Source organism: Zingiber officinale, chromosome 2A (genome assembly GCF_018446385.1).
Source record: "Zingiber officinale cultivar Zhangliang chromosome 2A, Zo_v1.1, whole genome shotgun sequence".
NCBI classification, from domain to species: Eukaryota; Viridiplantae; Streptophyta; class Magnoliopsida; order Zingiberales; family Zingiberaceae; genus Zingiber; species Zingiber officinale.
The window spans coordinates 127,807,594-127,820,618 of record NC_055988.1 but is presented as its reverse complement, the minus strand read 5'-3'; the positions used below and the strand labels follow the sequence as shown (position 1 = coordinate 127,820,618).

The 13,025-nt window shown below is 35.7% G+C and overlaps 1 protein-coding gene and 1 pseudogene across 1 annotated transcript; both read right to left on the bottom strand.

Moving 5' to 3' along the window:
* Window positions 1-471: 471 nt before the first annotated feature.
* Window positions 472-2,093, bottom strand: LOC122042287. The gene is made up of 2 exons (XM_042602319.1): window positions 1,835-2,093; window positions 472-1,367 (listed from the first exon to the last, which is right to left on the bottom strand). The coding sequence occupies exons 1-2, from the start codon at window positions 2,009-2,011 to the stop codon at window positions 897-899; spliced, it is 648 nt and encodes a 215-aa protein (XP_042458253.1). The 5' UTR covers window positions 2,012-2,093; the 3' UTR covers window positions 472-896.
* Window positions 2,094-10,108: 8,015 nt separating this feature from the next.
* LOC122044485 lies at window positions 10,109-10,287 on the bottom strand (annotated as a pseudogene).
* Window positions 10,288-13,025: the final 2,738 nt, after the last annotated feature.

The following is a 13,025-nucleotide window of genomic DNA, read 5'->3' as shown; positions in this document are numbered from 1 at the left end:
GGCGCGAGCAGACAGAAACAACGCGACGACCGCCAATAAGCACGAGAGAGACGACGAAGGGCGACGGTACGTGACAAAAACGAAATCGTTCGCCCCAACATCTCAATCGTATCCGACCTCATATCATCACGAGATAGGGGTAAATTCAAGACGAAGAACAACGATCATACGACAAAAGACGAAATTCCTCATCCCCAATATTTTCATCGCACCCGATCTCATGTCATGATCACAAGAAAGTTAAATCCCGATAGTTGAAAAAATAAATGATGATGAAATGAGTTACACAGGATTCAAAAATTTACGTACTAACAACCCTACAATTCGATCTCACAACCTTATGTGACAAATATGCCACCACTTATCATATTAGATCCGTGAAGTCCGAACGACGACGATCATGTGACAAAAGATGAAATCGCTCACCCCTACGCTCCCGTCACACCCGATCTCAGGTCATCACGAGAAAAATAAATCAAGACAGCCGAAAAGATCAATAGTGGTAGGATAAGTTGCACAGAGTCCGAAGATTTACACCATGACAATCTTATGATTTGACCCCATAATCTCATGTGGTAAACATGCTACCACTTATCATCTCGAATGATCCGTGGGGTCTCTAAACGACAATGATATATAATAATCGCAAAAGATAAATACGCTCGTCTCTAACGCTCTCTCGTCAATCCGTTCCAGGACCAACATAAAGAGATAACGAACGACGATCACGAAGATCATGGAACGGAGGAGAGAGGAGGAGAAGACGCCAGTGGAAAGCCGGATTAATTACTTCCAGATCGTATCGCCAGAACATGCAGTAGATACGTAGTTCATAATCGAGCGAAAGCAAGGTTTTTGTCTACGGGCCATGGATCGTAATCGTCGTCTTGATCTTCTCAGTTTGACTGGTTGCAGGCTTGGAAGGAGAAGTTGAGGTCTAGCCGTGGTTTCTTCTTGAGGCCGTGGACCGGCACGTGGGCCGCGCACCTGGGGCACCAGGGGTCGGATTTGCAGATGAGCACGTAGAGGAGGCACTCCGGGCACGCGGCCACCGCCATCGCCCGGGGATGGCCGTCTTCTTTGTCAGCTTCCTTGAGCCGCTTGGCCGAGAAGGAGGAGGCGGTGATGGTAGTCGCGGAGGCGGAGGCGGAAGCGTAGGAAGAGGAGGAAGAGGAGGGGGAAGGCGGGGAACGCTTGTTAGCGAGAGATTCCCTCGCGAGCGCCGACTTGACCTTCTCCAGAGTACAGACGCTGCGGTATGAGCCGGGAACAGCGGAGGCGGAGGCCGTATTCGCCGCCGGAGGTTGCTTTAGGCCGAGGAATCCGAGGGAGGGCGGCGAAGGGGGTGAGAGATACAGCTTCGCTGACTGTAACCATGGAATCGATACGGAATTTTAGTCGTATTTGTGCAATCAAACCTGCAATTTCTAACCTAATAAACGCAAAACGCGATTCAATTCATTAAAAAAAAGGGGGATTCAACTAAAAAGGGACGGAATTAGGGATTTGGAGAGCAGCATGCGTACTGAGCAGGACGATCGAAGATTCATAAGAATTAAAAATGAACCGTCTACGATTCGAAAGCAAAATCGCCGGAAGAGAGCACAATCTTCGTCAACAGAGAATTCGGTACGGACTGGATTGGAAGTAAATGGTTTCGTAGTACGATCCACAGGAATTTGAAAAACCAACGAAGGGATGGAAGAAGTAAAATTTCTCCTCCTTTTCGAATTCGAACAAGGGATTCTCGCCAAAACGGAATGATTGAAAAGGCAATCAAGACCAAATCTCGGAAGAAATCGAAGTGGATTGAGATATGAGCCAGGGGGCATACCAGCGGAACGAGGCGCCTCGCCCAGCCGGCAGTGACCTGGAGCTCGAGATCCAGCGCGGCGCGGTCGGGGTCACCGCGGCCACCCAGCAGGTCGAGGGTGACGAGCTCCGTCTTCGTCTCGCTCTCCTCCTGGTAGGTCTCAGCCACCGGCGCCAGGGATATCAGCTCCGCCACCATCTCCACCGACTCAACGGGAGATCGAAAGGAGGGAGAAGTGGGAGACGATGAAGGCGATACCGACACAATTTCAATGGAGCCTTTGAGTAATAATAACTACAAACATTTTTACATTAATTTTAAATTTTTAAATATTCTAATATATTAGTATATAAAAATTATGGCATATAGCTATAGGAACTAAATTTATATTATTCATACTTATTTGATAAAATAAACGAGTGAAGTTGAGTCAAATTTTAAATAAATTAAATTATTAAAATAATTATTTAAATTTGATTTGATTTAATTTTTTTTATAGGTTTAAATTAGGTTTGATCTTGATTCATTTAGATATTATTGAATTTTCAATTTAAATTTATTTGATTATTTGAAACTTTTAAATTTTTATTTGATTAGTTATTGAGTTTGATAATATAAATTTATTTGTTCATTTTATTTTTTTATTTAATTAGTAAATTGAAAAGTATTTTTATAGATGAATATGATTTACAAACGTTGTTCAGGAAAATTGTTCATGAAGGTGAATCAACTATATATATATATAATTTTGTTCTTTTAGTTAAATGAGTTATTAAAGTTTGTTTATTTAATTAATTTTATGCATATTGAACGAACATAAATAAATTTTTACCAAACTAAACACCAAGTTTGTTCACAAATGTTCGGTTGATTTGCAACCTTATATAATTATATAAAATTATGAAAAATAGAGTACCTTTTATTTTTATTATTATTAAAAATATATAATTTTTAATAATATATTATTATTAAAAAACTATTTTTTAATAATATATTATTATTTAAATATTAATTCCATATAATTTTTATTCATTCTTTAAATTTAGTGTTAATTTGATGGATGAAAAATACTTATCAATTTAATTAAGAGTACTCTAAATTAATTAAAATCACTTTGATATTATTATATCACCTATGATCATAATTATTACAAATGGTAGCAACTATATCTTAGTTGCTAAATATTCTTATTCTAGTATATATATGGTTATAATTTTTATGCAATACTTAAATAAAATTATTTTTAAGATAAAAAAATATATGAGGTTTATTTTTTTGTTATCTTAAAATTATTATGGTTAAGTTTATTTATATATGCTAATTTTAAAATGCAATGGAATAAAAGTTTGATGATATATGATAATAGATATTTAAATTTAATAAAAAAATATAAACAAGATAGCATCGAACTTAGGATGACTGATTCAGTCTCACAGAAATTTTCCATCAATCGTCAGGGTAAATCGATAAACACTCACGATGGGCGGTCAAGAAGTCTAATATCCCATGATTGCGTGTCTAATTAAAGAAAAAATCTCTATAAATATATTATAAGTTAAAAATCGAATCATATACCGAGTAACAATTTGCTACCCTCCTACTGTGCAGTAATCCCACGAGTGATCTTTAAATAATATTACTATGATGTAGGGTGGGAAAAGCTTAAGTGGAATTGGATAAATGCTTGGGATTAGCTCAACAAAAAAAAAAAAAATATGATTAATTAAATTAGATAACATCAAGTCTGTAGTATTCGGTTCAATTCTATGTAAATTTTTTATCGATTACTAGGATAAATCGAGAAGTACTTGTGGTGGATTACTCAGAAGTCCAATATCTCTTAGTTGCAAGTCTCATTTGAAGGAAAAATCTCTGTAAATACGCTGTAGCTGAAATTGAATCGTAAGTGTTTGGGAGATAACTGAGCACCCTTATGGTTGCACCATAGCTCCAGGGACAAAAATAATTAACCAGAACGTCAAGCGTGGAGGACCGGTTCGGTCTCATGAAAATTTCATATCAGTTATCAGGATAAATCGGAAAATATTTATGTACGTAGAAGTTAAGTATTTGTTAGTTACAAGTCTCATTTTAAGAAACAAATCCCTATAAAATCTAAGAATTAAATCACGAATACTTAAGAGACAACGGCGAAGATTAGCTCCAACAAAAAAAAACATATATGGAGGGTCTACTATGAATCAAATGACATTAAATACACTAACTAATAAAATTAAATATAAGAATATATTTTAAAACCGTTTGAATAAAAGAAGATAAACTCGCAGGAGATGGTCCAAAATGTCTATTTTTAGCTGCATTTGACCAATGTGCCCTTTATTATTGGATTTTTTTAAAAAAATTCATGACTTTTTTAAAAAAAAAATAAAGGAGAGCTTAGGGATGATAATTTTCTCTAAATAGAAGAGGGTACGAAGAGATTTTTTGGATCTAATTAAATAATTAGATAATTAGGTATAAGGATTTTCAAATTTGAGTATGGAGTTAGATCTGGTAGAATCTTTCTATATTTGGCCTGAATAGTCGATTAAATTTTATATATAAAATTTTGATATGTTGCACCTCTTATGTCATATATCCCATGAGCACCTGGGTATACTTAATACTAGTTGTGGACTCGTGCGTGCCCGACTCAAGGCACCTCCAATGCATTGGGGTGTCTTCATCATAATTTTTTTTTTATTTCTTTTTAAAAATAATATTTTCTAAATCGTAAATTCTAAATACATATATTATAATACCTTGTGAGTAACTAATTTTTTTTAGTTTTATATATATATATATATATATATTTAGTTTAAATACTATAACATAACTCCTAAATCATAGTGGTAAAATGTAATTGGCTTAACCCTTAAAAATAATAAAAAATATTATTAGACACCCTAAATATATATCCATGGGTGGAGCTTACATGGGCCCAGTGTGGGCAGTTGCCCACACTGGGCCCGAACAAAAAAAATATTATTAAGATTTTTTTTACCCTAAATCAAATCCTAACTAAATTAATCGCTCTCTTCCCCTCTTCACAGTGACCTCACGACAAACGTCCACGTCGTGACGTCGATTCGCCGAACTGCAGAGGCCAGAGACAGAGGAACACGAGTTGAGAAAAAAGCATCGTGTGCGCAACCATCGGACCACGCCGTCGGCTACACACCTGCAACAACTTCACAAACGCCTCCGCTGCAAGTCGTCGTAGGCTCGTAGCTCACGCGGTCACGCAGTCCTTCCTCACCGCCTCCTCTTTGACTTCATCTTCCTCGGTTCCTCCCTTACTCCCTTGTCGTCGCACTCCATAGTAATTATCAAACTAAGAAGCTTAAGGTAACCCTTAAAGCCTTAACCCTAAATGTTTTTTTTTCTTGTTCCGAAGCAAAAAACCAGCGAGGCAGCGAGGCACTTCTAAGTTCTAAGTTTTGTTTCCACAACTAATATTAGTTATCTGTATATTGTTTTGTTTTCTACCATATGCTTACAAAATTAAGAGCTACTAATGTCTAATGTTATAGTTAATATGAGAGAAAACTATTGCAACCAATTCCGAATTGGTGAGCGTAACCAAATGTTGGGCACTTCTGGTGGATTCAAAATTATTGCAAAATTAATAGCCAAAAAAGAGTTTTGTGGACAATTTTTTCTTGTAATCAATTTGGTCCTGCAATGCCTGCGTGGTAGCGTACGAGTGCAACCAATTCGGTCCTGCACTTAACGACCATCGCTGTCTTGGTGTGACCGCATCACTGCTCGGCATAAATCCATTGTTTTTATTCATTTTTATACATTGATGTTTACTTAATTGTGTTTGCTTAGTTATTTACACTTATATTATGCAATTAAGCAAAAAGCGTGAGTCTTATCTTTAATATTAGGTGGTTTTAGGATTTTATTTAAGTTTGGATTGTTAATTCATTTTTTATATTAGGCAATCACTGTCTACAATGCATAGATTTTAAAAAAAAAAACATTCAGAACCAGAAGAAGAAAATATTGGAGATGTTACAGTTGTAGAATTTGATTTTTCACAATTACCAGTAGATCCTGAACTAAGGATTCCAATTTGTTCTTATAATGCTAACATTAGGGATCAAGTTCGAAGGATATATTTGCAAAAAGGCCCATGCCAACCTTCAGGTTATGAATTCCCAAAATGAAAATTTGAGGTAAGCCAATTTAGACGGTTTAATCCTTCATGGTTTAAGGAATTTGGTGATTGGTTGGAATATAGTATAGAAAAAGATGCGGCGTATTGTTTGTATTGTTATCTCTTTAAGACAACTAAGGGAAAACAAGCAGGAGAAGAGACTTTTGTTAGCGAAGGATTCATAAATTGGAAGGGTAAAGATAGATTAAATATTCATGTTGGCCAACATGATAGTGAACATCATAAAGCTCGAATGAATTGTGAAGCTTTGATGAATCAAGATGAGCACATTCAATCAATTTTGCACAAATAGTCAAAGCAATTGCGAAATGATTATCGTATTCGTCTCAATGCTTCGATTGATTGTATCAGAGTTTTGTTGTGATAAGGGAATTCATTTCGGGGTCATGATAAGACTTAAGGTTCTCTTAATTTGGGTAACTTTATTATTCTAGTGGAGTTTTTAGGTGCTCATAATAAAGAGATTAATGATGTGATATTGAAAAATGCTCCTAAAAATTACAAGTTAACATCATCAGATATTCAGAAGGATATAGTAAGGGTCTGTGCAACTGAAACAATTAATATTATTATCAAAGATATTGGTAATTCATTATTCTCTATTTTAGTTGATGAATCTCGTGATGTGTCAATGAAGAAGAAAATGTCAGTTGTTTTGCACTATGTGGATAGTAGTGGGCATGTAAATGAGCGTTTTATTGGAATTAAACATGTTACTAGTACTACAACACTCTCACTTAAAGCTGCTATTGATAAGATGTTCTCTAAATATAATTTGAGCATAGCTAATGTGAGAGGACAAGGTTTTAATGGAGCAAGTAATATGCAAGGTAAATTTAATGGTCTAAAAGCACTCATTTTAAAGGAGAACCCATGTGCATTTTACATACATTGTTTTGTCCATCAACTTCAACTAGCTCTTATAGCTGTGGCCAAGAAAAATCTTCCGATTTTTAATTTCTTTCGTATTGTTGGTGATGTGGTAAATGTTGTTGAATCATCTTGCAAACGTTCTGATTTTCTTAAGGAGAAACATTCAGATTTTGTTGTTGAGGCACTGGGGAGGGGTGAAATTTCAAGTGGTCGAGGACTTAATCAAGAAACTACCCTTCAACGTGCTGGGGATACACGTTGGGGGTCACATTACAATTCTTTGATCAGTTTGATTTCTATGTTCTCTGCTGTCAGTGATGTGCTTGAAGTGATTTCAGAAGATGATTCTAGTTCTCCTGATAAAAAAACTGAGACATTTAATTTATTGGAGTCAATACTTTCATTTGATTTTGTATTCAATCTACACTTGATGAAACATGTCTTAGGGATTTCGAGTGAATTGTTGACGACATTACAAAAGAAAGATCAGGATACTGTAAATGCAATGGATTTGGTACAAGTATGCAAACACCGTCTCCAAAATATGAGAGAAGATGGTTGAGATTCATTTTTAGAAAAGGTTCACTGTTTTTGTTGACAACATTACATTGATTGTCTCAAAATGGATGATATGTTCACACGTTGGGCACCACGTGGTCGTCCCCATCGTAATCCACCAGAAGTGACAAATTTTCATCACTATCGAGTTGAATTATTCTATGGTGTTATTGATATGCAACTTCAAGAATTAAATGATCATTTCTCAGAGGCAAATACAGAGTTACTTCTTTGTGTAGCTTGTTTGTGTCCACAAAACTCTTTTTTGGCTTTTGACAAGAAAAATTGTTGCAACTAGTTGAGTTTTATCCACAAGATTTCTCAAGATTTGATCTTCTCGTACTTGATGATCAACTTGAAACTTATATATGTGATATGCGTTCTAACAAAACATTGCAAGGATTGAAAGGCCTCAGTGATCTTTCAGAGAAGTTAATTATGTCAAAGAAAAGTATGGTGTATCCATTGGTTTTTAAGCTTTTGACATTAGCATTAATTTTATCAGTTGCGACCGCGACGGTAGAGAGAGTGTTTTCTGCCATGAGAATTGTGAAAAATAGGTTGCGCAATCGAATGAGTGATGATTGGATGAATGATAGTTTTATTGTCTATGTAGAGAAAGATATATTTTTAATGGTTGATAATGAAGCTATTATACAAAAGTTTCAAAATATAAAGACTCGGAAAGAACAATTGTAAGGTAATTATATTGTGTGATATTTGATTTCAATTATTTGCTTTGTTAGCAAAAGAATTAACTTCTTGACTTAAAATCTTTATAACTCTCCTTTGAAATTAATATATTCTTTAAAAAATAATGTAATTCTACTAATGCAGAATATGTGACGTTATCACTATAAGTTTTAGCTTTCCACTGCATTTGTGACGTTATCACTTTAAGTTTTAGCTTTCCATTTTGAATTTTGATAGCAAGTGCTAATTTGTCTGATTCATTTGTAACTATTTCTATGCAGATTTCAATGTGGATGATGTTGGCTTGATATTTCAAAATTATGAAGAACTTTTGAGTGCATCTCATAGCCAAGAATCTGTTTGAAGATGGTTTTCTATGCAGATTTCAATGTGGATGATGTTGGCTTGATATTTCAAAATTATGAAGAACTTTTGAGTGCATCTCATAGCCAAGAATCTGTTTGAAGATGGTGGATTAAATAGTTTTTTTTTATATTAGGGAGGCTAATCCAGTTGGACAAACTCATCGGATTAGTTTTCATTTTGTCTTTGGGGTTTAATTATTATGTCAGCTTCTATGTATCATGTTCTGTTCTATTATATAATGAAACATGGTTAACTATTTCTTTCTCTAGTTCGTTCAAATGAGGCACACTCAATATATATATTGCCTAGTCTCGGTTGCTTTTTGATTTTATACCATGCATAATTTTAAATTATAAAATTTTTATTTTGTTTTGCTTTATTAAATATATTATATTATTACCTACACTCAACCAATATCCTAGCTCCGTCTCTGTATATATCCTATGAATATCTATTTTTTTAATTTTAATTTTTAAATTTGAACATTATAATCTAACTCTGAAACTCTGAAGATAAAATTTAGCAGGCTTAACACGTAACTAAAAAAACAAAAAAAAAACAATTGAGTTGAGGCGCTGGGTAATATAATAAACAAGGATAAAAATAAAATATATGAAATCTAATCCATTGCTATCTTAAGAGGGCAGGCTCTCGCCTTTTATTTATTATTATAAATTAATCTACAAACAGTGAGGAAGATGTCATCCAACAACAGATTTAGTTGTTAGAATAATGGCAGCTAAAAGCAACATTTAGTTTTAGTTGAGCAAGACATTTTTTTTTAAATGTCAAAAGAGTATTTTTCTCTATTTATCAAAAAAAAGGATGTTCTATGTTGGTCGTGATAGATTTATATAGAAATCGATGAGAGTCAATTTTTTTTGATGAAATTAATGAAAATATTCTTCCATATATAGTGATTTACTTAATTTTTTGATTTACTTTTTAACAGATGATTGCGAAGCCAATCTGAGATAAGCGGAGGAATATTTTTTTATTTTTTTTTACAGAAATATATCAAAGTAGTATATCTGCTTTTGAAATTATCAAAATTTATTGCATGTTTATCCAAAAATTAACAATTTTGAATTGTTTGTTCACTTTAAAAATATGTGTAGACTCCATTAATCTTATAGATTGAATATATTTATTTAGATTTAAAATTTGAGGAGAAAATATAATTTTGCTCAAAATTATTACAAGATAAATTTTTTTATTTGGTCACTTTAGATATGATTTAATAGTCTCTTAATATATGCTATCTCCTAATAAAAAATTAATTTAGTTTTTTATATTAGATATTAAATTTATAAGAATAGATATATTTGATCTTAAGCCAAAAGATCAAAAAAAAATATATATATATTTTCTACCATCGCCAGTTAAAAATATTTATAGAAACTTTTCCGTATTATCAATATGTAAAATTAAAGAGAATCATAATTATACATATTTTTTATATAAAAATAATCAAAAAAAATTACTAATAAATCTTCAACTTATTTTCACTGTGAAAAGAAAAAGGACATTAACATAATTTAATTTTATACATATTGCATGTATAATATAATATATGAATACACGTAAATTAGTATCCCAGAGCTATAAATTGAACTTGGTAAGGGTGCACCAAACCTATGCAGTAGTGTAATACAAGGGCAACGCTCGAGAACCGAGCAACAAGCTCCTGTAAGAGACTCTCCCTTGTTAAAAAATTAATTTAATTTTTTATATCAGATATTAAACTGATAAGAATAGACACTACATTTGATCTTAACCAAAAGATCGAGAAAAATATATTTTCTAATCCAAGATATTTATAAAAATATTTCCGCTCGTAATATTACCAATTCTAAAAGATAATGAAAAGACTTCTCCACAACCTAAAGGATAGAACAATAATACTATTGTTGAAACGATGGAAACGTATGGGCAGTACCAAGAGGATTGTGAAGGCGACTCGTAATTGAATAGTATCATCCTACAGTAGGTTCCTCAATTATAATCATATCGATGTCAATCTCCTCAGGACAGTTTAATAATTAATTTATAAAGTGTTATCATCATAAGGTCCGAATTCGAATCTTGACATAATCGAGATAAATGTCTTCTTTATTCGTCAGTCATGCATTATTCCAAAGACTAATAGTCACATGTAATTTATCTCCTCCGTGTTGACCCTGAGACAGATTGACGGAGGCACTAGAGATAAACATAATCATCTTTTATCACCATCAATCATATCTGTGTCCATGCTCAATCATCTTGAACCACTTAAGCATGCTATCCAACTATTATCAACTAAGTTTGGTCCGGGAATTATTCATCAAACATATGAATTGATAATTATTGTGAAAAAAGCAACCAATCCATGAGGAGCAGTCGATTATAGAGGAGCAAATAGCTATGAAGGTTACTATAGTGACAACACAACATGACACTAAGGAAATAGCAAGGTGTAGAGATTACAGAGAAGACTTCGGAGGCAATCTTGGTACTTGATAAAGGCAAGGAAGTTAACACAAAATAGATAGATCGTACTAGGTGGAAGCACTTAGCAAGACATCAACAAAGTATAGACCTTGCTTGATCGAGTCAGGTGCAACCCCTTAGATTATCGCTCCCACGATAATAGGCAAAGGAAAAGCTCTAGAGATAGTAGACAAATTGCAAAAAGATTGCAAATTGACATATGATCCAGTCCGAAAATGATAAACACAGCTAGTTGGGTATGTGGCTCAGCTATTAATCGTGTGAAGACTCCGCTTCGCTCTGTAAAACCAAGAACGTTAATGCCGAGCCAGGGAAGGGGTCCCCGGTGTTGGCCCTCCGACGCTCAAGTCAGTCACCTGAATAGTAGAAAGATGACAAAGAGAACTATAACAACAACAGGAGCCTTATCACAAATAACGCATACTCCATCGGTACATGACCCCCTTTATATAGTGCTCTAATAGCAAATGTGCACGCTTCTCAAGGCGCATGCACATTTTCCCAACTGTCCTATGAAAAGACAAGTCAGAAAAGTGTCTCTAACACCTTTCCTTAACAGGGCGTACAAATCCCTGACATGATAGTTGGAAGCTTCCGCTGTATATTTTGTCGGCTGATCATGCCCTGTTGTTAGCGACATTGACTCCCAGAATGATACAATGAGCTAAGCAAGGGGTCTCACTATTTGACTGAGCGGGGGAGCCGATTGGCATGGATTCCTAGCCCAGTCGCTCGAGGCTATTCTTCTCAGCGGTTGCTCGGCTTGGTAGATTGTTCCTCGTCAGACCAGACAAGAGGCCTAGTCAGACTGACTCTCAATTGGTCGTCATCATCGCACACATATGTTCTCCTCTCTTTGGTCGTCCGGCTATCGAGGTGTCGCCAACGCCTAGCCAGAAGACCGATCTGGTTGGGCTGAGCGGGTCCTCCTTTCGCTCAATCAACCTTGGTGATTTTATGCCTTTGACCGTCTTAACTTTGACCTCCACATCGGTTATTATTCCGGCCTTTGACACATACTTGGTGGGCTCCCTTTACTATCTTCGACTGACTGGACGAGCAGTGCCTTCAGTGACCCCCACAGCCGATCGAACATGATCGGTTTTAGAATAACCACTTGGATATGGTGAATACTGCAGGTGCTTTCTGCCATGAGTTAAGCTGCTGCCTGGCTATCACTTACTGAAATGGATTCAGAGCCGCCGCTTGGTTGTCACTTTCTGCCATGGGTTTAGAATCACCCCTCGGCTTTGCATTCCACCAATAAGAGTTATAGTCACGGCTCAACTTTACTCGAATTTAGAGCCGCCGCTCGGTTGTAGGAAATACTACAGTCACTTTCTGCCATAAGTTTAGAGCTACCGCTAGGCTATCACTCTTTTCCGTGGGTTTAGAGACGCCGCTCGGCTGTCTCTCAATCTGCACCGATCGTTTGGGATGCTAGTGGGTAGCACTTAGTAATTTTTCCACTTCCCGTTGCTTCCGTCAGTGATTGAGTGCCTCTTAATGATTGCTGACATCATCCTAATTTCTTGAAGATTGTGTAAATCTCTGGTTATTAATGCTGAGCACGCCGCCGATGCCTTTTAATTAAACCTCATTAATGCCTCCTGTCGCCAAGTGCCATGTGTCCCGCTTTTTGTCGCCGCACATTTGATGTGAGAGGCGGATATCCACGATTATTGTGACAAGCGCCATTTCGAATTAAATGACCAAATCTTGGCTTTGTTTTCTGTAGCCCTCGATCGAATGACCTAGAACAGCCATCCCCAGGGTTTATAAACCTTTTTTCGTCGTCATTCTCCTACTTCAGCGCATCTTCTTCCTCACGCACGCTCTCTGCCGATTCTCTCCTTCATCGTTCATCGCCGACGATATTTCTCAATAAGCTTTTTCTCCCTTTGTTCGTTCGCTCCTTGATTTTCATCGACATTCCCGCTTCTACTTTTCTTTGTTTCTCCATGGCCTGCTCCTCTCTTCCTCCTCCTCCTCCCGTTGTCGGATTGTGGTATACATCCGCTAGGTCTAATTTTAACGGTGATG

Bases quoted from the DNA above. Each gene is read 5' to 3' on its own strand.
- LOC122042287 (XM_042602319.1), bottom strand. From the start codon at position 2,011: ATGGTGGCGGAGCTGATATCCCTGGCGCCGGTGGCTGAGACCTACCAG. The intron at 1,368-1,834 runs GTATGCCCCCTG...CCATGGTTACAG, and splicing joins CGAGGCGCCTCGTTCCGCTG to TCAGCGAAGCTGTATCTCTC.